The following is a 26,419-nucleotide window of genomic DNA, read 5'->3' on the forward strand; positions in this document are numbered from 1 at the left end:
TTCGACATCTAGATGCCTCCTTTCGCGTTATTCTGTACGGAGTACAGCCTGGCCCCTCGCTCCCGCCCAATTCACCTGCCTGGAAGCTCACAGAGTAGCCCCTTAGCCCCTTAGCCTAGGCAGCTGCAGGGATGCCGCGATCCCGAGTCCTCTATCAGCTTAATCCCGGCACCCGGCAACAGTCTCCCGACGGACCGGGGCTTAGGAGGCTTGTCCGCTTGAGGCAGCGGAGACGTGATTACGCAATTACTAGTTGGACTTGACAATTCTTTGGCATTCATACGTATTCGTTCAGATGGGGTGGTGGTTCAGGCCACCTCGGCCTACTCTGTCACGTACAGAGAAGCAGGTACATTCTCTGTAGTCTAGAATACCCGCAAGGTCATCCGTGTCCAGTTCTCTACCACCCGCCATGGTTGCGAAGCGGCTCCTCAGATTGTCTGTGAGCCTGGTACTTAGCCTTCTCCGTGTCGATAAAGTCGAGGCCCTTGGTCTCGACCAAGCGGTCGACAAAAGCACCTGCGAAACCCGCAAGAATCTCCTTGGCCTTCGCGTGGCTCTCAGGCTGGCCTACGCAGAAACGGAGTGTCAGCACTTATTTCCAGACAGGCGATGAAGGACTCACCGTTTTGGGCAACGTGGTTTTCGTAGGCCTTGGAAGCCTCGTAGGAGGCGGCAGCGGCGATGAGCTCGTGAGACCACTCGGCTTCGTGAGGTCTACTGACGACCTGGTCGTAGGCTCGAGCCTGGTCGGAGTCGTCTGTTGATGGCTGCTGTCAGTCGAGCGCCTGCAGAACGAGGAGTCATGTAGTCGAGGCTCTGGCTTACCATCGAAAAGACCCATTGTGAACGGCTTTACGCGGGACTTGAAGAGGAAGAGGTTGATTTAGGTTTAAGAAGGTAGATGGTCCAAAAGCTTGTCATGGAAGGGGAGGGAGGGGAGGGGTAGCTTTATAAGTCGCATCGAAGGCAGACGACAGAGCTGAGACGACAGCTGAAGGTGGAGCGAGCTTGATGCTTCTGAAACATTCGGGCCTCAACTTGGGCCAGTGGTGATGACGCTCCAGCAGCGCTTCTGCTTCCAGCGGAGCCGCCGTCAATAAACGCCACGTAGGTAGGTACGTAGCTGTGACCGACCCAACGCAGCATAGTTCCACCCTCTTTGTTGTCCCTTTGGGTCATTCCTCCTCACGAACAATGCGCCGGCTAGGACATGTACATGTACGTAAAGAGTCCTCCGGGGTCAGAAAAAGAACCACCTGTAGCCTGTAGGAACACAAAGGCGAGGGGTGGTCAGTACTAAAAGTAGTAGGACCTACCTAAATACCTACTACTACCACTATCTAGTATCTAGTCTCTAGTATCTACCTCCGTACGGATACTCTGGAGTTGGTAGTTGCTAGTTCTCTACCTCGTTCGCCAAGAACCACTTTACGCGCAGTCACGTGCAGGACGCGATCGACTCCAGGCAGAAATGCACTAACACCACTAACACCAACTAACAACGCGGGTCCTGATACTAAAAGTTTATCTTCTTCCGTTGCCATTGGTCTTGATCTCGCAACATTTTGAGATCCTATCCGATCTCAACATCAACATTCTCAGCTTCGCTATAGACAAAATGGGTGTTCGTGATCGTCCTACGAGGTCGGCCAGCGCAAGACGGGCTCCTGGTGAGTTCTCGTGCTTCTGTCCCGTCGTTGTCACTCCTGACTGAACTGACCATCCGCAGCCTCGAAAGTCGCCCCTTCAGAACCGCCGCTCCCCTTGCCTACGAAACCCACCAGACGAACCACTCGAGCTTCCCGGCTCACTGAGATACCCGATTCTGACGATGTTGAAGACACTGCCTCATCCGTCTCGATCTCAAAAGGCGCCTTCCAAGGAGTCTTCGTCCCTAGCAATGGCACCTCCCTTACAAACCAGGGTTCAAGCCGCCTCGACTCCACTGCGCCCTCTTCCATTGCCGACTCTATGGAATCCTCCACCTACGACACACCGGGGACCAGCACAGTTCCAACACCGAACGTCATCAATCAGCGCTCGTCCAAGTCGAGGGTGGGAGCTACCGCTAGGGCTTTGGAACTGCAGGCTTCTGCATTTGCTCTGCGAGGTCGCAAAGGGGCATCAAGAAAACGGACCATCATGGATCTTGACATGGATGATGACGACCCCGATGACATGGATTTCCAGATTGCCTCCCGGCTTCAAGCGGAAGAGTATAATATGGTCGCGGATTCTGAGGATTCTGACTCTCGGCCACTGTCAAAACGTCCACGCACGCAGCGAAATCTTGTCACGGTAGAAGACAGTCTTGAAGAAGTATTTGATACGGAAGACGACGACGACGATATCCCACTACCAAGACGCCAGCGGACCAAAGCCACCATACAAAACCCGTCCGACCAACGTGGTTCTCTAGGCGTATCTGAGGAAGATTCAGAGCTTTCGTCGGTTGAGTCCTTGGCCGATAGTGACGCGTCAGTCTTTTCAACCGCGTCGATGCTCGCAACACCTTCAGAGGCCGGTGGGGATGTCGTTGAACCTGCCAAGCAGCCTGACGAGACTCCGTTCATTACAAATCGGTATGGCAGGCAACGTCACAGAAGAGTAAAGTTCCCGCCAGAGTTGCTCTACGATCCGGTTGGGCGCCGTCGGTACCGTGAACGTAAACGCCTCGAAAGATCCCACCCAGAGATCAAGACGATGTGGGAGAAATTGAGTGCCATCCCACCCATCAAACCTGTTCCAGCTCAGCAGCCAAGTGGGATCAGTCGTAAGCTCAAAGGCTTTCAATTGGAAGGCTTGGACTGGATGATCAAGCAGGAGAAATCGCAATGGAAAGGCGGCCTATTGGGGGATGAGATGGGCATGGGCAAGACCATTCAGGCCGTGAGCTTGATAATGTCCGACTGGCCAGCTAAGGCTCCCGCTCTCGTCGTCGTTCCACCGGTGGCATTGATGCAGTGGCAAGCGGAAATCAAAGACTATACCAGTGGCAAGCTGAAAGTTCTGGTCTACCACATCTCTGCAAACCCCAAATGCAAACTCTTGACCGTCGAGGATTTGAAGAAATACGACGTCATCATGGTCTCCTACTCTGGTCTCGAATCCATGTTCCGCAAAGAGCACAAAGGCTGGAATCGAAACGATGGGATTGTCAAGGAAGAGAGCGTGCTGCATGCCATCAAATACCACCGGATCATTCTCGATGAAGCTCACAGCATCAAACAACGAACCACCAGCGTGTCCAAAGCATGTTTTGCCTTGAAGGCCGACTACAAATGGTGCCTATCGGGTACACCGGTCCAGAACCGAATCGGAGAGTTCTTTTCCCTCCTGCGCTTCCTCGAGCTGATGCCGTTTGCTTGCTATTTCTGCAAGGTGTGCAAGTGTCGTCAACTGCACTGGAGTCAAGACTCGTCGAAGATGTGTACCGGCTGCAAGCACAGCGGGTTCAATCACGTTTCTGTTTTCAACCAAGAGATCCTCAACCCCATCACTCAGGGTGAAAACACTGAATTGAGAAAGAAAGGACTGGACAAGTTGCGCTTGATCACGGATCGAATCATGCTGCGTCGCATGAAACGTGATTACACCTCTTCCATGGAACTGCCGCCCAAAGATATCGTCATCCACAACGAGTTCTTTGGAGAAATCGAACGTGACTTCAGTCAGAGTATCATGTCCAATTCCAACCGCAAGTTCGATACGTATGTCGCTCAAGGTGTCATGTTGAACAATTACGCCAACATTTTTGGATTGATCATGCAGATGAGACAAGTTGCCGACCACCCCGACCTGATTCTCCGCAAGCACTCTGAAGGAGGTCAAAACATCTTGGTCTGCTGCATTTGTGATGAACCTGCCGAAGAGGCCATCCGGTCACGCTGCCGTCACGAATTCTGCCGTCAATGCGCCAAGTCATATGTGCAGTCATTTGCCGGCGGCGGTGGGGACGCAGATTGTCCAAGATGCCACATTCCTTTGGTCATTGATTGGGATCAACCAGAGATCGAACAAGACGAAGATAATGTCAAGAAATCATCCATCATCAACCGAATCAAAATGGAGGATTGGACCTCTTCGACCAAGATCGAAATGCTTGTTTACGATCTCTACAAACTCCGCAGCAAGAAACAGACGCACAAGAGCATTGTCTTCTCGCAGTTCACATCAATGTTGCAGCTTGTGCAATGGCGACTCCAGAAATCCGGCTTCAGCACCGTCTTGCTCGATGGCAGCATGAGTCCGGCCCAGCGACAGAAGTCGATCGACCATTTCATGAACAACGTCAATGTCGAGGTTTTTCTGGTGTCGCTCAAAGCGGGCGGTGTTGCTCTCAATCTGACTGAAGCTAGCAGAGTCTACATTATTGATCCGTAAGTGTTTTCTTGCCCCTCTCCACTTTCCCTTTCTGTTTCAACCTTGATCTTCCCGTCGACCTTTAACATGTGACTAACTCGGTTACTTTTGTTTCACAGGTGGTGGAATCCCGCTGCTGAATGGCAGTCTGCTGATCGATGCCATCGAATCGGTCAACGCCGTCCATGTGTCATTACACGCCTCGTCATCGAAGACTCGGTCGAGTCCAGAATTGTTTTACTACAGGAAAAGAAGGCCAACATGATCAACGGCACGGTCAACAATGATCAAGTCGCTCTTGACAAGTTGACTCCCGAGGATATGCAGTTTTTATTCCGTGGTGCTTAGACCCGCAGGCTGGTGGGGATGGCAAAGCATGACAGTCAAAGGCCAACTTGGTGGTAAGGGAGCGGACTTGCGTCATGAATGCGACTTACGAGACGACTTTACGAGACGACTTTACGAGACGATCTCTTTTTTTGTTGGCCCCCAAAGGTCAAGGCTGGCTATGGAAGGGAAGGAAGGAAACAAGGGAAGGGAAGGGAAACAAGGGAGGGGTAGGGAAACCACTCAAGGGAAAGGAAGGGTCGGCGCTCTCAATTTTCATTGCTTGCGCACCGTGCTATTCTCCATTCGGGCTTTGCTTTGCTTAGGTAGTCTAGTCGATGGTGACGAGAGGTTTGTACATGTACATCTGAATTATTTTTTTTCCACCGACATTGGCACCGGCATTGGCATTGGTATTGTCATTGGCATCAGGATTGGGGTTGGCATTGGCATTGGCGTCGAAGTCAGGACGGCCAGAGTGCAGACTTGATCGACTGAAGTCGAGTTCGGCCCAGCAGTACGGCAGAAATGCATCTGATAAGTATGCAAGTATGCCATCCCGACTCTCGCGCAGGCATTTGATGCCAATTACCGCAACGCACAGACACACACACGATGTATGAAGTGGAAACGAAAGGAAACGATACGAGCTCAATTGGACGGAAAGGAGAAAAAGAACCAAACCAAACCAAACCAAACCAAACCAATCGAATCGACTTTCGTGACCTGGTCATCAATCAATCTGACATGAGGTCGGAGTCGGAGTCGGAGTCGACAGGACCTAGATGAGATGTGTAGACAGGACCCAGACGAAATGTAGAATGGAAAATGTAAATGTAAAAGTAAAAGTACTACTACTACTACTACTACTACTACTACTACTTCTTTACTGTACGCCCGGGACCACGGAGCATGGCCCAAGACTCAAGCCAGTTGGCAGGATCACTGTACTGTACTGTTGTACTGTTGTACTGTAGATATAGATAGATGTATATACATGTCCACGGGAGAATAGAATATATTATTATATATTGTATAAGTACCGTAGTTCTCAGTTCCAGCTCTCGCCGTTCGACTTCGACCATTGCGATACCTTCGATCTTCGACCTTCGACCTTCGACCTTCGACCTTCGACCTTGGTCATTCATCATTTATCATCTGTCATGTTATTATGTCTTTTCTCTATCTTTTGTGCGGGTGATGGACGGCGCAGCGTTTAGCGGTCGACATGCCCCCTTCTACGAGTAGGTCTTCATCTGTCTGCGTGGTTGATCGAATCCCGGCGGCTTGCTATCGTCGACAACCACCCCCAAAAAACAGCTTGGCTAGATCTAGATCTAGACATCTAGATGCCAACGGATAGAAAACATGGTGAGTGGTAGTACTAGTAGTAATAGTTATAGTAGTATAGTAGTACTATTTACTATGTGTAGTCGTCAGTCCCTGCTCCTCTCGCATCGTAGCTCTATCAGTCAGTCCTGGAGACAATCTAGAAATCAATCTCTGAGTCGTCCATCTCATGAGTCATGGCCATGGCCCGACTGTCGACATCTTGCCCATCCCACCACTCTCTATGAGCCCATGCATTCGTTCAATTGTGGAATGGTACCCGTCATTAATCCATCTGGTTGCAAAGACCTTCTCTTCATCCTCGCCCACCATTGTATCCGTACCCTCACAGCAAAGCAACCAGCTGGCCAAATCAAGCACAGACAGAGGAAAACAAACGAAAAACAGCAATGGGGGCAAACAATCTATAACGGCGGGGTAGGCTCATCAACGACTGGAATGTGTGAGCAAAAGCTGACAGGAAAACTGAAATCATACGCCCACCCAGTGACAAATATTTGCAACTGGAATCCAAACCCCTTGGAAATCCTCCTAGAGGTCAAGCCCAGAAATAACGAGCCAGGGCCAAGGAACGTTTCATAGAAGCAAGCAAGGCGAGTAAGGTAGTATTGTCATCAAAATCGCATCAATGCATCGAGCTGAGTCAGACAAGTCGGCCGTGAGTTTCCCGAGGATATAATCCTCCCCAATTTCTACCAAAGAGTTCGGTCCTGCAAAGGTTTCCATGTTCTATGGCGTTGTCCATCATTGTGGTGAATGGTTCGTCATAGTCGCCAGAATGTGTGTCGTATACCTACGACGTCGGTGGTGCAGATGGTTGCCCTGTTGACCTCGACCCCGAGTCCATGTACATGCCATCCGTAGACTGTGGCGACGAGCCGGCGTGACCAGCCTGTTGTTGTGCCACTAGTTCCCTCGCGTAGAATTCCACAAGCATCGTACCGTAGGCTTCAAGCTCTTCTACCGGCACCGAGAGTCTAAAGTCGTTAAGGAGTAGAAATTGGAGCTCGAGGTTATTGAGCTCGGCCAGTGGAAGCCCTCCGACCTGGAAATAGAGTCAATGCAACAGCCCAAGGTATTAGGTGAGCGAGAGTCCAATGAACCTACCTTGGCATATCTGGAATTTGTGTAAAACACATCCGAAAAGAACTTGCTGGCGCAGGTGACACCGGCAATTATGAGCCGATGAATGTTAAAGCTGTCAACGACGAAGAATTGTGACAGATCAGTAGGGGTGCCGGACGGTGGAGTAGAGGCTGAAGCTTGTGGTGATGGCTGATCTGACTCCTTGGGTGCGCCAAAATCTTCCTGTTCCTGCGGACTGTCCACATTCATGGGCGTGGGCACTGGGGAGCGGGCTGTAGGTGTCGACGACTCAGGAGCGGTCGCAGGCGAATCATTAGCTCGCCTTTGGCCCTGGCCGAGTAACCCTCGATTTACCATCTCCGTCATCCGGTCAAAGTAGACCAACAGGCTCAGAAACACCTCATATGTCGTTGGACAGTACCGGTGAATCCGGCTCAGATAGCTCAAGATCGTTATTCCTGGCACGTTTCGCCCATGGAAAGCTAACACACAAGAGGCGGTGGGGTTCAGATGGCTCTGTTCCTCCGTGAGTGGAATCGGTCGATGATGTTCGTGTTGTCTGTCGTTTGTGGTGGTGATTTTGGTGAGGAGTCCCGCAACCATTTCAATGATGTCTGAGACCGGCATAGAGCTGATCTCATACTGTCTTCCTGAATCCGAGAAGGAGCTCGACGAGCGACCTCCCATTCGAGGACGAGCCAAATATTCTTCGCTGGCGAAACTGCGTATATGCGACAAATCCCGGATTCTTATGCGACTCGGAGAGGTGGCTTCTGAGCCACCCAAAGACCGGGTCGACCGATATGTGGGTTGTAAACGGGGCGAAGGGGGTGAAGCAGCCACCACCACTCGAGGGTCACCGGTCAAGGGAAAGCCGGACTGATCGAACCCTCGAATATGTTGGTTAACGCCCGTGGGGTTTGAGGACGCGTGTTGATGAGATGAGCTTGATTCATCATCGGGAGATTCATGCTGCGTAGGATGCGATGTTGGAGTGGTTGAAGTCTCGGATTCGTTCCGAGAGATAGCAGGACCTGCGTCGGTCGATGCACCAGGCGTGTCCTCGTGCCTTCTCGCTGTTGATGTGGATGCGCTTCTTCCTCTTGATGACTGAGGCACCCTGCCGGAGGCCTCATCTAGATGAGTATTACTGTCGACCATCATGTGGTGGTAGGGGAGTTGACCAAATCCCGGCGCCGGTTGGCTTATCACCAACGAGCCCATCTCAGCCGGTCGCGCAAAATGTCTGTGATAAGACGTGTCAGCATGTCTTCTACGCGTTGATGCCAAAACAGTATTTCTCGCAATGTGATATTCCCAATCCTAAGCATAGCCCAGCGGCTCACCAGTGATGCAATCTCTTGCCTCACGACCAGGTGTCCAAAGCTGCCCTCGGCTTGGATGCAGACGGGAGCGACAGGATGCAGTAGAAGAGGTAGAGCAAGTCGGCCGGACGGATTCGCAGCAGACCGGGCGACTGTTCCTGCAGCACAGATGGCGTAGACGCGCAGGTGGTAGTGGCAATGGCAATTGGCAATGGCGGACTAGGATGGAAGCAAGCATGTGCTGGTGAGCGGTGGGGGAAGAAAAGGCTGGCCACTTACCAAAGACATGCCGTCGTCCGTTTGTTGTCTTGAAGGTCGCCTGGGGCGCTGGTCCAAGACAGCGAGTTCGATACAGGTGCAGAGGAGATGGGAGAGTGAGGCAGGAAACAATGTAGAGGAGCACAAGGTTATGGAGTAGGTGGTAAGGGAGGCAGGCAGTTTAGGAACAACGGGGTGGGTAGGCACAGACCGCGAGGCGAAGAACGAGAATTGGTCGGCGGGGCATGAAGCCTGAGCCTGCGTAGGGGAGCACTGGCAGTTTCATCACTACAGAGTTACTAGCAGGAGGGCAGTGTCCACTGGTAGGCCGTAATTAGGTGACTGGAAGGGAAGGGATAATCGGTTGCCCAACGGGCTCGTCCATGCGGCGCAGGCTGGCGTCATTTTACATGCGGCCAGGTCGCCTAAGGTGCCTAGCACTCAGCAGTACTCCGTCCTGCCCGACTACCTAATATCCTCTGAGCAAGGCTGTGGTTGCATCTCCTGCTCAGCGCTATGTATCTCTAGGTATCTCTAGAATCTACACAGAGTACGGATGGTGCTTCGTACGGCAGATTTTTCCCTTGATCCGTATCTGGGGTTCGCAATTACGCCTCGAATGCACAAGGCTCTTAACATGCCCGTGGTTCGCCCAAGGTGTCTCGACGTTCCCCTGCCCCCGGCAATGCATGATACAATTTGATCCTTGACGCCGCCCATTGTGCCCACGTCCTTTTTCACTTGTACCCGGGTCCTCGGTAATCCTGATCTGGCAGATACAGGTGCCGTTGGGCCCCCTGGGCTGTCAATACCACCAGCCGGATGACGCCACCGGAACTGCCATCCCATTTGATAGCCTCTCTCAGAGCATCCTTTACAAACTGAACACCTTCTTCCTCCGTCATGCCTTCTTTCCAATGTGCATCGCAGAAACCGTATATGTAGGTCGATCCTGAGCCTGCAATAGCATAAGGTCCCTTGTGTAGCGATCCGCCCAGAGGTATCGAGTAGACCTGGCCACCATTTCGCTTGTCATAGCCCGCAATAATGATACCAGCACTGGACAAAGTCAGTCAGATAGCCGGAGCAGGTCGAGTGGGTGGCACGTACCTCAATTGATCCTTGTTGTCGTAGCACAGTTCCTGAAACAGGGCGGCGGCAGTCTGAGTCGTAGGGGGTTCATTATTCATGATGCCGTACATGCCCAGATGGTATTGCACAATATCTGCCACCGCCTGTGTATCGGCTGCGGATCCTGAGCGACAGCACCAGATTGTGTCGTGCACTTGTGTAAGCTTGTCCGTTACTCGGTTCGCAATGTATGCCCCGGTGGTCGTCCGTGAATCCGCTCCAAGGATGACGCCGTCTTTGAAATTGATCGCCATGATTGATGTCCCCAGGTTGACTTCTCCAGACTTGAGGTGGTTCATGTCGATATGTATCCCATCTTCACCTAGCATGCCCGTGCCAGGGCCAATCATGATTGTAGAGCTGCGGGTCAAAACAGGATGGATGTTGCGAGAATCGGCGGAAGCTGTCGGGGGGGTAGGGTCTAAAGCAATTGAGCTGGGAGTGCTGGATCAGCTGTGATGAAGAATAACGACGGTGAGATGGAAGGGAATGGGAGTTGGATATCAACGGGTGCAGGCAAGGCACACCAACGTAAAACGCGTTCTCTCCAAGCCAGGCGTCTAGCCTGCGGCAAAGCGGCTGCGCCAAGCTAGAACCAGAGGCGATTCAGGCTTTTGAACGGGCAACTCTAGTGGTCGACCTCATCCCGCGCCTCTATCGACCTAATCTACGTCTTTGAAAGTCATTCTTTACATGTTGTAGGTGTGCTGGTAACCCCCTCAGTCATTCAGCAGCCCCTTCTTCCTACATGAATCCTGTCCCGGCTGCCTAAGCGCAATGCAGCCACATTCCTTTGGTGTCTGTGCCTGAATTCTGTATGCGTGCTTTCCTCTACGAACGTAACTTGGCCATCCTGGACCTTGAATCATTCATTACCTGTCATCCGCAATCGCCAGCATGGGCTCAATGTTATCGTACCTGCGAGTTCCGCTATTTGCTTCTTCTGGACTCGCTGCTCTAGGAAGCAGTCTGTTATACTTTAAGCAAAACGACATCATCTATCCAGCAAATCTTCCCGCCGGCTCTCGAACGAACGTGCCTAGTCCACACCAGTTCCACATTGATGAAGCCGAATCCATCAAGTTCCCAACCCCCGATGGCGAAACTCTTCACGCCTATCTGTTGCGGCCCCCAACCCCAAGCCTGAAAAAAGACATTACACTAGTCATGTTTCATGGCAATGCTGGCAACGTCGGTCACCGACTCCCTATAGGCAAGGTTCTGTCGGAGAGTTTAGGTTGCCATGTGTTCATGGTCGAGTACAGAGGATACGGTCTGTCCACCGGCTCGCCAGATGAAGGCGGCCTCTCCACTGATGGGCAAACGGCCCTGGATTTTGTCCGGAATCATGAAGAGCTGAGAAAGACAAACATCGTTCTGTACGGACAGAGCTTGGGCGGAGCGGTTGCGGTGAAGGTTTTGCAAGCAAATGAGCAGGTCGGCGATATCGCCGGGGTAATTCTGGAGAACACATTTCTGTCCATTCGAAAGCTGATACCTTCGGTGATGCCGCCGGCCAAGTATATCGCGGCGCTTTGCCATCAACAGTGGAATTCTGAAGAGACCTTGGCCAGGGTCAACGACACAGAGGTCCCCATACTCTTCCTTTCCGGTCTGCAGGACGAGATCGTCCCTCCTTCTATGATGAAGACTCTATACGAGCAATGTCGTACCCGCAAGGTTTGGAAAGAGTTTCCCGGCGGCGACCATAATTCCACCGTGGCAGAGCCAGGATACTTCGACGCCGTTTGGCAATTCCTCGTCCAAGATGTCTTAAGAGGCTCTCGTAAAACGAATCTCGGGATGGCCGATGTCGATGTTGACCGATCCTCGTTGTGGAGCTGAGATGTGAAGCTGAGATGCACGATTCAAAGGCCGACAGCCTTACGATATTCTTTCGGCTTCGTCAACCAGTTCTTCTAAGTTGAATCCCTGATCGCCTTTACTGAACTTCTCCAACAACCCTTGCCGCTTTTCACGGCCGATGCCTCCGCCGTGCCCTTCATAGTCATAGAATCTTTGCAGGCACATCAACAACCACCTGCCTTCTTCCGCGCTGACTCCGCCTCCATCAACGACAGATCCACTTAGCAAGACAAGGCCATGTGAGTCGGCGAGGTCGAGATAGTGTGTTATCGTTGTATGCGGCGGTGCATAGGTTCCATGGAGCTTGTATGCGGCCAAATGCGTGAAAATGACGGTGCTTGTATGGTTATTTGCCGTCTTCGAACCCGGAGTCGGTGACACGCAGGCTGGAGGATGGAATCCCCATTGCATGAAATGGATATCTGCGGCAGAACGCTCGCCTCCCTCGAATCCTTGCGGGGACTGCTTTACATCCCCGCTTCCATCATCAGCAGCCGGGCGTGGGAGTGGAAGAACGAACTGGGGATGGGTTCTGGCAGTGCGGTAAATCCGGTTGTATGTGTCGAGGGGAATAACGGCGCACAGCGAACGCGGGTCACTAGCGTGTCGAAGCCTCCATATGTATTCAACCTCTTTATTTGACAGAGACGCCACCTTCTCTAGATTGAGATAAGAAGACAGTGGCTGAATACCGGGTGCACTGGACTCGGACACTGTAGGTTGTGCGGTAGGCGGCGGGGGCGGGGGCTGCTGGAACGGAGACTGCTTTGTCGTCTGCGAAGGCGAAGGCGAGAGTAGAGGTGAAGGAGAAGCGGGGGTCGACGCTGCCGCTGAAGGAGAGGCCTGGGGCCCTGACGGCAGGACTGAAGCAGACCGCCGAAGTTCTTCGATTTTATCCTTGTAGGCCTCTTTCAGCGAGGACACGGAACCGAGACCCTCTCTTTCACCCAGATGATCAGCTCATCAGCTCACAATATAGTACGGTGTAGACCATCAACCGGCCGCAGCAGTCGAGCCTGGGCAAGAACAGAAAAAATAAGAAATCAATACATGTACTCACTCTTTAGCCTTCCGTTCGAGCTTCTCTCGGTACCGGTCCAAGATGCGTTGTTGATCCCGGTGCGTCGTGACGAAGCGCACGTCGTGGACACGTGCCCAGCGCCGCTGGGCGCGCGAAAGCGTCACGGGCAAGCCCAACGTGCGGCGGATCGCGATGCTCGAGGCTGTGGACATGATGGCGCAGTAGAAGATACTGGAGAACGACGGGAAGAGCTGTGCTCATGTGAAAACTGCATGAAATAGTAAGTACTGTAGGTGCAGTGTGAGGAGCAAGCTCTGCACTCCGATTCGCCCACGACCGAACACTATGGGTACGGTTAGGCATAAGACTGGGTAGGAAACCGGCAAGGCACGTTTCAGAAGACTATGGAACGAGACATATAAAACCAGAACTCTCATCTACAACAACTACTGTAGAGATTGCAAAAATTCGAGAAAGGTGGAATCGTCAGGTTGTATGCCAGTTGGGCAAATGAATTCCGACGGTGGCCAACCCTTGTAGCTTTCCACAATGCACTTGAGCCCGTAGCAAAAACCGTGATTTGTCCCCTGTATACGCCGTCGCTATATGCAGATATTCAGACTGACCCAATTTCTATGATGGTGCTGATGGGCGGTGGCCGACTTGTCCAAACGGCATTGAACTCCAATTTGGAATCACCAACATTCGATCATCTTTTATCTTCCGTTGCTGAAGCTTTTTGCTCCAGGTTGAGATTGAAGCGGGATAGAACTGCTCTCTATATTACCCCGTTAAATCGACCTACTGGTCGGATTGAGACTCCATTCCTAGGAAACGTTCCCCGACATCCCTCTGTGACAATCTGCCAGGTTTCAGAGTCGGAAATAGCCGAGTGTTTGGATCCTGGTGTTGTCTCGAGGATCTATCATAGAATAGCTGGAGGGTGTTCCCGAGCGAAAAGGGTATCTCGCCAGATCCATCATGCCAGAACACCGTCATACTGGAGGGGGTTTGGGGCGTCCTTCCAATAAGCCACTATCCTCAGGATTGCGGGGTCTTGATCAAGACTTAAACAGTGTTCATATTTAAAAACCAGTAACTTTCGTCAGCGGTAGGAATCGGAGGTATCGCGGTAGTGACCAGCAGGAAGATGCTGGCTGGGTGGACGCTGAGTGTGCTTCGCAACTTCTGCAGTAGGAGAGAAGAACAAGCTAGGAACGCTCGAAAAGGATCTAGGTAGTTTGCTTAGGTCCGCCATATCGTGTCCGGATTGTGATGCGGGATCGTTCTTGAGGTCGGGTAGGGGCGTGTAGGTCACATTCCTGCCTGCCTGGGCAGCGTTGGCGTCTCGTTTGAAGCTGCGGTTGATGGACCAGGTCATCAAGATCCTCCAGGCAAATATGAGGACGGCGATAAGTCCCAACACGGCCCCAACCACTATAAAGACGAAGTTTTCTGGCAGTCGCGAGGTCTGTAGGTAAGGGGCACCATCCTTCGGAGGAACGGTGGGAGCGGGATAATTGTAACCGCCGGGAAGGGTCGGTAGTTTGCTGTTGGTAGCCGCGACCATGGTGTATATCTGCAAACGTATCTATGTGGCGGAAAAGACGTGCAAGTGCAGCCCGGTTGTGAGACGCATGGAAAGAGTGACAGGTTGAAGTCGAGTGGAATCGAAGGTTGGAGAGATCCAAGGGCGACGCGAAGGAGAGTCTCGCAGGTTGTCAGTTTGCTTTGTGAGTGGTCCTTGCGCCTATTTTGAGGGATCGACGGGCCCCCGGGTTAACGTGATCAATTGTGGCTTAGGACCTAAGGCTCATGCCTGGAGCCCCTTAGCCCACAGGCGAGGAGATTTTCCCAGGCCTCACTCGGTTAGGCCCGGGCTTAACTGAAGCCTGCGGTCTTACTGCCGTATCCGTTGAACATTTCTTTTCTACATCGAACCACGGTACTCCGACCAGATATCAAGACTGGCCCCAACTTGGCCTTCTCGTATTGGTTTCAAGATGGGCGTTCAGAAAAAGACTCGCAAGTTTGCGCAGGTCAAAAGAATCATCGGCCAACGAGACGCTCGGCTCAAGAAAAATCAAGATGCTGGTATAGCCGAAGAGAAGACGAAGAAGAACGACGAAGAAGTGATCAGAGAGGTGTAAGTCCAGTGCGCATAGAGGAGGGACCTCGCTGATGCTCTATAGGCCTCAAGTCTCCTCTGCTTTATTCTTCCAATACAATACAGCCTTGGTGCCTCCATACCAAGTCCTCGTTGACACCAACTTCCTTTCCCATACTGTGCAGAAAAAACTCGACTTACTACCGACAATGATGGACTGTCTCTACGCAAAATGCATACCTATTATCACGGACTGTGTCATGGCTGAACTCGAAAAGCTGGGGACGAAGTACAGAATAGCCTTGCGCATTGCCAGAGACGAACGCTGGGAGCGACTCAAATGCGGCCACAAAGGCACATATGCCGATGACTGCATCGTGGATAGGGTTGCAAGGCACAAGATCTATATTGTGGCCACCAACGACAGAGATCTCAAGCGCAGAATCCGCAAGATCCCTGGTGTTCCCATCATGAGTGTTGCAAGAGGCAAATATGTGATTGAAAGGCTTCCTGGTGAGTGCCATTTACCGAGTTCAATTCCTGATATGCGGTGGTTTTGGCCTCAGTTCCTATGTTTCGATCTGGCAACACCTTTCCCCAGAGCTGCCCCAGATAACCTCATCATAATCCCGTGCATTTTGGCTAACAAAGTATTCAACCAGATGCGCCTGAAAAATGACCCTGTTCGAGAGCCATGCAATCTCGATAAGGAATTAGCAATTCCTCTAAGCGCGTATTCATGGAAACCGAAGATCGGTATCTCTCGATGGTCAGTTACGCTCTGACCCTCCACACGGTCCACACCGACTCAATCCCCCAAGCAACAAATGCTAGTGACACGGCGCTCACAATACATATGGCGGCAATCACTTTGCGACGCAACTGGAAGGCGTCGTCCATCTCTCGCTTAGCTAATTTGCGCTGGTGGGAATGGTAATATCCGTCCTTGCTGCTAGATCGGCCGAAGATGCTGCCGTAGGTTTGGCGGTCGATGAGAAACAACGATACCAAGAATGAGACGAAGAGTACTGGGGCTATGATCAGCCGAGTCAATAACGGCTCAGGGATTGGAATCGAATCCGACGTTGCTGGTTTGTTTGATGGCATACTGATGTTTGCCGCGTCTGATCGAAATTTCGCACATTGAATCTGCGATGGCTGTGGCTCAAGGGGACTCTGCCGCCTGCCGACGGAAGAGCCTATCCAGGTCTCAAACGATGTGTAAGAAGATGAAATATGGATGCCTGATGAATGCGCCGTGGTTAAAATGGTGATTTGATGGTAAGAGCGGATAGCGGCCTACTCGGAGTGATGTCAGAGGGCCCTTAGACTCGAGGGCTGTGCGACGGCAAGGCAGCAACGATTAAGACGCGACGGTGCGACGCACGAGCGAACAATAGTGCCAATCTTGCCAGATAATTCATGCCCTGAAAGGATTGTTTCTTAAAAACGCCGGCATTGATACCATCGAGGCTTGCGTGAGCAACAGCCGCAGGACCGAGATACGCCTATTGGAGGATTGGTGGCGGCTTGCCCGCTCGAGGCTCTGGACTGACAGATATAATCTATATATCTGGGCTTGCAGCATCGTCGTGAAAATCTCACAAGGATAGAAGAACTCGTAGTAGCACTCTTGTAGGTTCCGCAGAATCGCACAACGCAATGTTGACCATAGATCGCAATGCTATTTTATAACCCAGTTGAGAAACACCAATCTAAGCTCAATCCTCTTCTTTAACTCCTTTATTTTTGCGCGCTTGATGCTGGAACACTGAATGATCACGACACGACCGTCTTGGGTATCGCAGTTGACTCAACCCGTCCGTGAATTCGCAATGTCCAATACCAGGATATCCGTTGCACCTACAGCCGTCAACTCGTCCATGACCGTGGCAATATTCTTCTTCTCCACCATCGAGCTGACTGCGACCCAATCTGGTTCTTCAAGCGCTGTAATTGTAGGAGCCCGCTTCCCAGGGGTAATATGGGTGGCTTCTGCCAGCTTCTCCCGGGGGACATTGTACTGGCACAAGACATATCTCTGCGCCGTGATAACGCCTCGTATTCTTGCGGCGATCAGGTCGACTAGTTTTTCGTTTGACGCCGACTTCGATTTGATCAACACAGCTGTGCTCTCCACCACCGTTTCGATGGCCTTGAGGCCAGCTGCTCTCATGGTCTCCCCGGATTCAACCAGATCAATGATCCCGTCTGCCACTCCCAGCGCACAGGCGGCCTCGACACTGCCGCCGACGAACTTGATTTTCGTCTTTAGTTTTGGAATTGGGCTCGCCGTGCCGCTGATGCTCTCTTTCCGCCCGCCCAGCCCCTCTAGGCGTGCGAAATAGTCCTCCGCCAGCCCAGTGAAACTCGTTACAACGTTCTTGCCAACCAGATCCCCGACTTCCTGGATGCTTCCTTTTTCAGGGACCTGCACTTGCAGTTTACACCGTCCAAAGCCCAGATCCATCACTTCCTCCACGCCGGACTCCTCGCCCAATGCAAGGTGGGCGTCATGTTCGGCGACTTGGTCCCGGCCCGTGATTCCAAGGTCGACTTTGCCTTCACCCACGAATGTCGGAATGTCCGCCGCGGGGAGGAAAATCAGGGCGATCGGATGGTTCTTAACCAGCGCAATATCCAGCCGTGTCTCACGCCGGAACTGAATGTCGGACCCGGATAGCAGGTCGAGGGTTGCCGCTTGCAGTCGCCCCTTCTTGGGTACTGCAAAGAGCAAGCGATCGGAGAGATGGTTGACAAGGTCCATAGTTGTCTGGAAGAATGGTCTGCGACAGTTTTACCTCTCGGACAGTCCTTTTGCCTTTTTTAATATCTCAGCGCTCTACCCTGAATTCCTGGTCGCTGGTCGGCCCCGCCCAGACAAGCGTGAGCGACTCCAAAAGAGCGAATCACCTTGGGGAGCTGCTGCACGCAGAGAAGGAAAAGGACAAATTTCTACGCACAGAAGCAGTCTATGTGCAGAAGAATGGTCTTCACACCAACCAGATTATCCCTCGTATGAGACTTGCAACTTACCATGAGCAATATCCTCCAGCGGCATCGAGGGTTCCCCAATTTGAGTCAGAGCCTTGCACAAAATTTCCTCGGAGGGGCCTGGTCTGGGCTTGGCACCACAAATCTTGGCATGGTCGCCCACATTCCCATTCACTGCAGTCGCCGCTGCCAGTCCCGCGACTGAAATCTGAACCCTGCGCAAGCAATATCTCAGTTCTTCGAATCGCGCCTGTTTCCTCGTCGATACCTCCTACAGCATCTCCCATCTACACGTCGAAGGATCAATTCTTCTGTCGAAACTTGTCAAGATGGATGCTGGAAAGACTCCCGTCAAGCTCGTCAAGGTCACCCGAGTCCTCGGCCGAACAGGTAATTCGCATCTCAGTGGAAAGGCTTGCATCGGAGACGTGTGACTGATTCGTGTTCGTCTTCAAGGTTCTCGAGGTGGTGTCACACAAGTCAGAGTCGAATTCATGGACGACACGAGCCGAAGCATTATCCGAAACGTCAAGGGACCAGGTATGAGAACCCAAAGTCAATAGCGGCTTGAGATAAAAGAATGGACAATGGTGACTGACGAGCGTTCGGCATAAACAGTGAAAGTGGACGACATCTTGTGCCTGCTCGAATCCGAAAGAGAAGCCAGGAGACTGCGATAAAGCATGGGCGACTTTGGGACTTTTTCTTGCAGATTTCGCTTGTGGCTGGGGTAGAGAACTGAGAAATGGAAGAGATTAGAGGATGGCGACACCACGGGCGGATCTTTACGACGCATCAAGGACCCCGTTTCTCTTTGCCAAAAAGCGAGGTTTATCCAGGCTCGCTGTATTCTGCACGCGGGCGTTGGTCTGAGGTTATCAAAACCACAATGGGCCATGATGTCTGAATCGACCGGGATTCCACAAAATCAACAAGACTTTCAGCCACATGACCGTTTCTCGATCGCTGGAATGTTTTCCGGAATGTCGCCATTGCTGTGGTGTTATACTTTTGTTCTTCTCGATTCGACCCCCAAGTCTCGACGTGCATCATGTCCTGCAGCAAGTGTTCGACGTGGCCTGTGCTGTGAGATCTTTCGGTCCGAATGTTCAGCATGCCCTGCTGGCAACTGAGGACCACCTTGAACTCCAACTGTCTCTAAACCCATGAACGCCCGGGGCTGTCCCATTATACCTAGTAGCCCTTGCACGTGAGCCCCAAATCGCGTCTCTCGTACTCTGTATTGTAAGCCCCATTGTGTAACAAGCAGTCTGTCAACATTCCGGGCTGCAGGGTTTCAATCATACGTGTATCTTCAGCCTTGTCCCAAAGCACGAAATCAGTGCCCCTGACCAATCAGAGGCTGTCTTGGCAATGTTGCCGCTTGATGGCTGCGCGGAAGGCTTCAGTCGACGACGTGGCCAGGCTTTAGATGACACTAGAATCCTCTCTAGAAGGTGCATTGAGAGATCGATGACGAACATTCGCTGCCTTGTCGCTAGATAAGTGACTTCAAGTTCTTTCAGTCGGCATGGCACAGCAGTAAAGTCTTCTCTTTACCCGGCATCATCCATCACCGGATCCGATATCGTTCTTTGTAATATACAGCTGTTCGACCCAAACAGCTAGTCGCACTCGACTTACTTCTCGACAAGTCCAAACTCTGAGGCATCTGGTCCTTTGAGGTGGCCTATTTCTCCCAGCCATATTTCCAATGTTCTGGCATCCAACATCTTGAACGCCAACCATGTCCTCCCAACAGGCCCCTCCGGACCCGGAGCGGGAATACAACCTCATTTCGCAGCTCGAGATGCGCATCGCCTCAGCTTCGACAGATGCCAAACTGGAATCGATCCTGCAAAAGTTCCTACCGGCTTTGGTGTTGAAGTTGGCTTCCCCGACGCCCAGAAACCGCAACCTCGCGATCAAAGTGTGCCAGTACATCAACCAACGCCTGAAGATCACGGCGGAGATCAAACTGCCTGTCGGGGCGCTGGTCAAGACGTTCCGAGGCGCGGACAACGCCTTCGTCAGGAGATTCTGTCTCATCTTCATCGAGCAGGGTCTGCCGAGGTTGGACACGTCCGAGGCCAGGGACACCTTGCCTGGGGTATTACAATTCGCTGTACCCACGCGCGAGAGCTACGACGCTAGCGACCGCAAGATGTGGGCAATCGCGTTCGACTTTCTATTCGAGGCGCTACGCAAGTGGGGGAGCTTCCCTGAACGAGGCACCAAGGAAGACCTGGCGCTCAAGGAGACGTTCGCCCTGTCCGAAGTGCAAACCGATCTTCTGGTCAGTCGTCTGTGTGATTTCCTGCTTTACGATCCCAAAGACGTCGGCTCAGCCAGCAATTTGGCGCAAGATGAAGAAGACTTCAAGCCCGTGTTCGACAAGAATTTCAGACGCCGCTCTGAAGTGGTCCTCCCGATCGCCCGGTTCCTGTTCACTTCCATCTTCACCGACCAACAACGCTTCGTCCCGGCGGTCATCATGGCTGTCGACGCCAACACCGCCGCAGCTAGCATGAGCGATGTCATGTTCAAGCAGTGCAATTTTGAGCTCGAGGCCGATGCGACTATCGACTCTCTTTTTGCGTTGTATCGACGCGGCAGAGCGAGGCCGAAAATGCAGACGCGGATCCTGTCCATCCTGTCACGCAGCCAGCAGTCAACCACCCGCACACAAGAAATCATGACAATGGTCGAGACACAGCTACTGAACGCCGGCACATCGGGGGGTTTGGAGGCGGCCAAACTTCGCGCAGCCCTCTTCTCATACCTGACCTGGACTGTGCACGTAGGCCAGAGTCAGCATCTCGGCCAAATCAGCGCGCGGCTTCAGGATCTGTTGAAGGAATACATTGAGATACAAGGCTGGCCGGTGATGAACGAGAACGACCGGTCCGCCGCGGCCGAGGTGGAACTGCGCGCTAAAGCATATGAAAGCATCGGACTGCTGGCGGCGATCAAACACACGCCGAGCACGGCCGAGCCAAGTGCCAATGCCCGCCTGCTTGACCTCATCGTCTGGCTCTTCACCAGTCTGCGCTGTGACACGACCCGGGACATCAAAGGCAGCATTGAAGAAGCCATCGGGCGGGTCATGAACACCGTCGCGGTCGCCGACCTCGATCAAGCATCCACTGCACGGTTGAAAGATCTTCTGCTATGGAACGTGCTTGCGATGCCTGGCCAGGAAGACCCGATCTACTTCCTGCCCACCGTGAACAGCACCAAGTACCCTGCCATTCGGTTCGCCAATAAATGTCTGCCATTCCACGACGTGGATGCACGATTCATCGATGTTCTGGCCCTTACTTCGTCAGACAGAAGAGAGGTTGCAGAAGAAGGCAGCCGAGGCCTCGACCCTTATTGGCATGCGTCCAATGTGCGTATGGCAGGGGCTCTATCTGATGATCAGAGGGATCTGGCTCTACCTGATCTCGCTGCTGTGGTAAATCGCTTCTTCAACTCAGAGCCCGAGCAAATGAAGTGCTACGATAGCCCCAGGGTTTTAGCAGCTGCGGTGACATTCTGCCGGAATGTCTTGATCTGTGTTGCCTTGAAAGACACCCAACCTGCGCCGCAAGAATCGGTGGATTGGAAGCAGGCCATTGATGCGCTGGTCAGCAACGATCGAGACGTCCGGCAGAAGATTCGGGCTCGCTTGCGAACTCTGCCGGTGGCCGTCACCCTACCCCTTATCAACGCGGCTGTGCTCGGGATGGGCAGAGCTTCCGGCGAATGCGCAGACTTGACGCTCGAATTCATGTCACTTGCACCAAACGACCTGATACCCCACGTTCAGAAAGCTGCCCTTGAGGCTGCGTCGCAAATTGCGGCAAAGTCGATCCTACAAAATCGAGCTGCTCGAGTGTTCGGTATCGTATCGTCCTTTGGGAACGAGGCTGAGACTATTGCCAGTGCCGAGTTAAGTGAGAGTCGAGACTGGAAGTCAGCTGTCGGAGAGCACCTGGTCAAAGTCCAAGGTCATATACTTCGGGCTTGTTTCTGCCTCACGAGGAGATCTCTCCGGGGTGGTCTGGACTACTCACACAGCACCTTGCAAGAATTGACGCAGCTTACCTTTAGCATCATCAAAACCTCCACGGATAAGTCTCTCAAGGAGACCGCATACCGCTGTCTGCGGCAGCTCGCCTTGTGCACGCCCCCTGACAAAGGACCACAACCAGATCAAGACTTACTGAACCACCTGATCTCGGATGGAAAGAAAGAGAGTGACACGGCGGTGTCCGCCGCCGGCCCCCTGCTTGCCATCCTAAATACGAGAGGCGCGGAGGCCGAGTCTGAGTTCCAATCATTCTTCAATCGCTTCCTCGGCCTCTCTGAAGTCAGACGGCCAGAGTTCCACTTTGCACTGGGAGAGTCGCTCGCTGTTGCCTCTGCTGGATTCAGTTCATCATCCACCATGACCGAATTTGACGTTGACGCCGACCTGCCGACCTGGGGCATCAGCGAGACATTGACGACGACCATCATTGACAGAGTGATTGAGGAATGCAAGACGACGAAACCCTCGCTGAAGAAGGCCGCAGCGATCTGGCTCCTTTGTATAGTCCAATACTCCGGCGACCTCTCAGCAATCAAAGCAAGACTGCGAGACTGTCAAGCTGCCTTTGCAAGGCTCCTCAACGACCGCGATGAAATCGTGCAGGAAACGGGGTCGCGAGGTCTCAGCGTGGTGTATGAGCGTGGAGATAAACAGCTTCGAGACGATTTGGTACGAGACTTGGTTCAAACCTTCACAGGCAACAATGCAAAATTGTCGGGTACGGTCGATGACGATACCCAGCTATTCGAAGCTGGCGCCCTGCCTACCGAGAAGGGAGAATCCGTGACAACATACAAAGACATTGTCCGTCTCGCCACAGAAATGGGCGATCCCAGTTTGGTGTACAGATTCATGAACCTCGCTTCAAACAATGCCATTTGGAGCAGCCGAGCAGCATTCGGTAGGTTTGGACTAGGTCGCGTCCTCGCCGACTCCACGTATCTCACGGAGAACAGACGGTTCTATCCCAAACTCTTCCGGTATCGATTTGACCCTAATCCCAATGTTCAACGGTCGATGGAGGAGATCTGGCGGGCGCTGGTCAAGGATCCAACCCGGGTGATCACCGAGAATTTCGACCTCATCATGGAGGATCTACTCAAGAGTGTCGTGTCTGGCAAAGAATGGCGGGCTCGAGAAGCCAGCTGTGCTGCGATCGCCGACCTTGTTCAGGGCCGCGATGTCGAAATGTTGGAGAAGTATCTCGATGAGATCTGGAAAGTGGCCTTCAAGGTCCTGGACGATGTCAAGGAAACCGTCCGGGTCGCTGCTATGAAGCTGTGCAGGACACTCACGAGCATGCTGATCCGCAACCTGGAAGTGGGAGAAGGCAATTCCAAACGGTCCGCAACCATGCTCAACCATGCCGTGCCGTTCCTGCTGCAGCAGATGGAAGGCGGAGCAGGAAAAGATGTTCAACAATATGCCGTGGTCACACTGCTTGAAGTGGTCAAGAAGAGTCCCCCCAAGTCCCTGCGCCCTTTTGCGCCGATGGTGTTGGAAACACTGGTGGTTTCCCTCAGCTCGCTTGAGCACGAAAGTATTAACTACCTGCACCTGAACGCCGACAAGTATGGCATGACGGCCGAAAAGCTGGACAAGATGAGGGTTTCAAGCATCAATGCGTCGCCTGTTACCGAAGCCATTGAGCGCTGTTTGGACAGTGTTACGATGCAGCTGCCTCCGGACAACGGAGCCACCGACGCCATGCTGGGGGTGGTGTCCACATCCGAGCATAAAGCAAGTGTCTCACCGATGGAAGATGCGATGCAGAGGTTGGTGAATGCGTACAGGGCGACTATTGGACTTCCGTCAAAAGTCGGACTTAGCAGGGTGATGACCACGCTTGTGGTCCGCCACCCAACCGCCTTTCGACCATACGCCGACAGATTCGTTCAGGTGACCAGGAAACATATTCTCGATCGCAATGCCACCATTAGCATTGCCTTTAGCACCTCCTTGGGGTATCTGATGAGACTGGCTTCTGAAAAGGAAGTCCAAGCCACGAGCAAGTATGCCCAGAAGTTGTATTTCGAATCACAAGAATTGGTCCATCGGGCTGTGGCAGGGGAAATCATTCAAGCAATCTCCAAGGCGGCAAACGACATCTTCATGAATTTTGCTTCCGCGTTCCTCCCATTCGCATTCATTGGACGTCGGGACACGGACAAAGAGGTGAGAGAACGATTCGACGTACCCTGGAAAGAGAACATCGGCGGCTCCCGAGCCATCAACCTCTACCTACCGGAGATAGTCGGATTGATATCGAGCCACATCAAGTCACCTTTGTGGCCCATCAAACACGCTTGCTCTTTGGCAGTGGCTGAACTGGTGGCATCAATGGAGGTCCAGCAGACGTTCAGCGACAGAGAGGCTTCGCTGCTTTGGCCTATAGTGCAGGAAGCCCTAGACGGGAAGACCTGGGACGGCAAGGAAGAAGTCATCAAGGTGTATCCGAAATTTGTCAAGCAGGCTCGGCCGCTCTGGGCGGACTCCAAGACGACCCAACAAATGAAGAAGATCGCAGTTCGGGAGGCAAAAAGGACGAATGTCACATATCGCCCTAACGCGATTGATGCGCTAGGAGAATTCGCGGTCGTCCGAGATGATCTGGACCTGACCCACGAGGTGATCCCCTATTTGGCCGACCTGATGGACGAGTTGACAGACGAGGATGCCATGGACGTCGACGAGGCTAGTGGCAAGTCCTTTGAAAAACGGTGAGACATCTCCACTTGGGCATCAAGTCAGCACTAACCAGGCCCATAGTCGTGCGGTTGAAGCTACTGCGAAGGCGATCGTTTCGTGCTTGTTCAAAGTTTTGGCAACCCACGCGAGTGTCGACGTTCTGGAGCTAGCCATCCGAACTGTGCAAAAGGCGCACGGCCTCCGGTCCAGCAGCCTTGATTCTGCACTATACGACAGCGCCAAATTTTTCGTTCTGAATGCGCTCCAAGAGGAAAAGAAAGCTGGTGTTGGCGGTGAGGTGGAAGGCTGTGATGACAATGACAGGGAAAATGCCTCGACCACGCATGACGCAGATGGCGCAGCTGGCGCAGATGGCGCTGGATCGGCGGCGATGGGGCTGGGCCAGGGGCAGGCTTCGGGGGGCGGCGCGGTGGGAAGAACTGGAACTGGGCGAACGGGCGGCCGCGGGTTTGAGCCATTTGAGCCACTGTTGATGGCGGTGCTCACCGCCGACTCGTCCCGCCAAGCCTCGGAAGTAGAGAGCCAGCGCAGATCACGTGTGGGCCTTGCCCGGGCCCTGGCTGAGCGTGGCGTGCAGGATCGGGCAGCCCTCACGGCGATCCTGGACGGCTGGTTGCAGGCTGAACGGTCCAGACCTCTCCGCGAGGAGATGGAGAGGGCTCGCCAGGCCCTTTTGTGAGGCCCTTCTTTGACAACCCGTCATCAACCGTGGTCTTGGGCCTTCGGATCCCTGCCTCTGATCCCTGCAGAGCACTCCTATCCGAGGGACCCCTGCCCTTCATCGCCTAGCTGTTGGGGACTCTCTTCCGGTGATGAGGGATTCGCTGTGCCGCTTGTCCAGTCCTATGGTATGCCAGATCCCTGCGGCATCCGCAACCATGTGGCATCGATGGTAAGGCTGCATGCAGAGGCGCACAGGCCTGCTTTTCCACTGCTACAATCGTGGAGATGGAGCTGAGTGCTGACTCGTTCTTACCTAACAGTGTTCTTTTGAATTACGCCTACTCTTTGTTTCAAGCATCCTTGGGACAAACAGAGTTCTTTCGTTGGCAAGTGAAGTGGGCCTAGATCCATGCCATTTCTTTTGTGAGGCGTTATGCCGCGTGGTGGTTTGATTCCCCACAAACCCAATCTCGATTTCAATGGAGTAGGATCCTGACCGATTGAGGATACCACGCCCTGGAGTATTTTCGGCTGGACCGAAGGGTTGGGAAAGGGAATGCTCGGCCGTCTGGCCAGAGGGCGAGATGGCCGAGAGTGGGAGTAGGAGTAGTAGTGACGGACAAGTCCTGGCATTGCGGTTACGTGACAGTGACAGGGCAAAGAGTGGTAGCAGCGCAGGCGGTGGACAGGGAAAAGACGCAGGGCGAGATGGGTGGCACAGGGGCCCTAGGCCTAGGCTAATGAACTGGCCAACCAGCGGCCGGCGCCGCCTCTTTCGGTTCAATACGGAGTAACTGATTTTCCGTTCCGTAGCCGACTGCAACTGCGAACTGGGCTGGTCTGCGCTCTGCTCAGCTTCCACCTGGATACACCATCCTGGCATCCACCATCCACCATCCACCATCCACCATTCGATGCCCCAAGGCCATGCCAGTGCCAGTGATGGATTTCACCACTCTCACACCATCCCAGAGTTCCCGCCATCTCCACTCCTGTATCCTGTTCCCATGCTCGCTCCGAGTCTGGCACCGTCCCCCCCTGGTGCGGTATGTATCCGCAGCCATACCTTGATCCATGGCCGGAATACATCCATCTGCCTCTGCCTCTGCCTCTGCCTCTGCCTCTGCCTCTCTTCCGGTGCT

At 53.1% G+C, this 26,419-nt stretch overlaps 12 protein-coding genes across 12 annotated transcripts; 5 read left to right on the forward strand and 7 right to left on the reverse strand.

The window, feature by feature from the left end:
- Nucleotides 1-400: 400 nt before the first annotated feature.
- On the reverse strand, nucleotides 401-844 carry A1O3_08698 (uncharacterized protein; the record flags this gene model as incomplete). The annotated part of the gene is made up of 3 exons (XM_007738795.1): nucleotides 401-570; nucleotides 626-760; nucleotides 829-844. 3 exons carry the CDS (start codon nucleotides 842-844, stop codon nucleotides 401-403), a joined length of 321 nt encoding a protein of 106 aa, XP_007736985.1.
- Nucleotides 845-1,621: 777 nt separating this feature from the next.
- Nucleotides 1,622-4,713, forward strand: A1O3_08699 (adenosinetriphosphatase; the record flags this gene model as incomplete). Its single annotated transcript, XM_007738796.1, has 3 exons — nucleotides 1,622-1,673; nucleotides 1,733-4,382; nucleotides 4,485-4,713. The coding sequence occupies 3 exons, from the start codon at nucleotides 1,622-1,624 to the stop codon at nucleotides 4,711-4,713; spliced, it is 2,931 nt and encodes a 976-aa protein (XP_007736986.1).
- Nucleotides 4,714-6,835: 2,122 nt separating this feature from the next.
- Nucleotides 6,836-8,289, reverse strand: A1O3_08700 (uncharacterized protein; the record flags this gene model as incomplete). The annotated part of the gene is made up of 2 exons (XM_007738797.1): nucleotides 6,836-7,087; nucleotides 7,150-8,289. The coding sequence occupies 2 exons, from the start codon at nucleotides 8,287-8,289 to the stop codon at nucleotides 6,836-6,838; spliced, it is 1,392 nt and encodes a 463-aa protein (XP_007736987.1).
- Nucleotides 8,290-9,448: 1,159 nt separating this feature from the next.
- Nucleotides 9,449-10,192, reverse strand: A1O3_08701 (proteasome component PRE3; the record flags this gene model as incomplete). The annotated part of the gene is made up of 2 exons (XM_007738798.1): nucleotides 9,449-9,770; nucleotides 9,822-10,192. 2 exons carry the CDS (start codon nucleotides 10,190-10,192, stop codon nucleotides 9,449-9,451), a joined length of 693 nt encoding a protein of 230 aa, XP_007736988.1.
- A 547-nt stretch (nucleotides 10,193-10,739) lies between these two features.
- A1O3_08702 (uncharacterized protein) lies at nucleotides 10,740-11,687 on the forward strand (the record flags this gene model as incomplete). The annotated part of the gene is made up of 1 exon (XM_007738799.1): nucleotides 10,740-11,687. One exon carries the CDS (start codon nucleotides 10,740-10,742, stop codon nucleotides 11,685-11,687), a length of 948 nt encoding a protein of 315 aa, XP_007736989.1.
- A 39-nt stretch (nucleotides 11,688-11,726) lies between these two features.
- On the reverse strand, nucleotides 11,727-12,941 carry A1O3_08703 (uncharacterized protein; the record flags this gene model as incomplete). The annotated part of the gene is made up of 2 exons (XM_007738800.1): nucleotides 11,727-12,648; nucleotides 12,769-12,941. 2 exons carry the CDS (start codon nucleotides 12,939-12,941, stop codon nucleotides 11,727-11,729), a joined length of 1,095 nt encoding a protein of 364 aa, XP_007736990.1.
- An 893-nt stretch (nucleotides 12,942-13,834) lies between these two features.
- A1O3_08704 (uncharacterized protein) lies at nucleotides 13,835-14,299 on the reverse strand (the record flags this gene model as incomplete). Its single annotated transcript, XM_007738801.1, has 1 exon — nucleotides 13,835-14,299. The coding sequence occupies one exon, from the start codon at nucleotides 14,297-14,299 to the stop codon at nucleotides 13,835-13,837; it is 465 nt and encodes a 154-aa protein (XP_007736991.1).
- Nucleotides 14,300-14,732: 433 nt separating this feature from the next.
- A1O3_08705 (rRNA-processing protein FCF1) lies at nucleotides 14,733-15,463 on the forward strand (the record flags this gene model as incomplete). The annotated part of the gene is made up of 3 exons (XM_007738802.1): nucleotides 14,733-14,875; nucleotides 14,922-15,349; nucleotides 15,438-15,463. 3 exons carry the CDS (start codon nucleotides 14,733-14,735, stop codon nucleotides 15,461-15,463), a joined length of 597 nt encoding a protein of 198 aa, XP_007736992.1.
- Nucleotides 15,464-15,610: 147 nt separating this feature from the next.
- On the reverse strand, nucleotides 15,611-15,943 carry A1O3_08706 (uncharacterized protein; the record flags this gene model as incomplete). Its single annotated transcript, XM_007738803.1, has 1 exon — nucleotides 15,611-15,943. One exon carries the CDS (start codon nucleotides 15,941-15,943, stop codon nucleotides 15,611-15,613), a length of 333 nt encoding a protein of 110 aa, XP_007736993.1.
- Nucleotides 15,944-16,649: 706 nt separating this feature from the next.
- On the reverse strand, nucleotides 16,650-17,603 carry A1O3_08707 (ATP phosphoribosyltransferase; the record flags this gene model as incomplete). Its single annotated transcript, XM_007738804.1, has 1 exon — nucleotides 16,650-17,603. One exon carries the CDS (start codon nucleotides 17,601-17,603, stop codon nucleotides 16,650-16,652), a length of 954 nt encoding a protein of 317 aa, XP_007736994.1.
- A 556-nt stretch (nucleotides 17,604-18,159) lies between these two features.
- A1O3_08708 (40S ribosomal protein S28) lies at nucleotides 18,160-18,510 on the forward strand (the record flags this gene model as incomplete). Its single annotated transcript, XM_007738805.1, has 3 exons — nucleotides 18,160-18,220; nucleotides 18,287-18,370; nucleotides 18,449-18,510. 3 exons carry the CDS (start codon nucleotides 18,160-18,162, stop codon nucleotides 18,508-18,510), a joined length of 207 nt encoding a protein of 68 aa, XP_007736995.1.
- A 1,067-nt stretch (nucleotides 18,511-19,577) lies between these two features.
- On the forward strand, nucleotides 19,578-25,293 carry A1O3_08709 (uncharacterized protein; the record flags this gene model as incomplete). Its single annotated transcript, XM_007738806.1, has 2 exons — nucleotides 19,578-24,625; nucleotides 24,675-25,293. The coding sequence occupies 2 exons, from the start codon at nucleotides 19,578-19,580 to the stop codon at nucleotides 25,291-25,293; spliced, it is 5,667 nt and encodes a 1,888-aa protein (XP_007736996.1).
- Between the last annotated feature and the right edge of the window lie 1,126 nt (nucleotides 25,294-26,419).

Source organism: Capronia epimyces (genome assembly GCF_000585565.1).
Source record: "Capronia epimyces CBS 606.96 chromosome Unknown aczIQ-supercont1.8, whole genome shotgun sequence".
In the NCBI taxonomy this organism is placed as follows: Eukaryota; Fungi; Ascomycota; class Eurotiomycetes; order Chaetothyriales; family Herpotrichiellaceae; genus Capronia; species Capronia epimyces.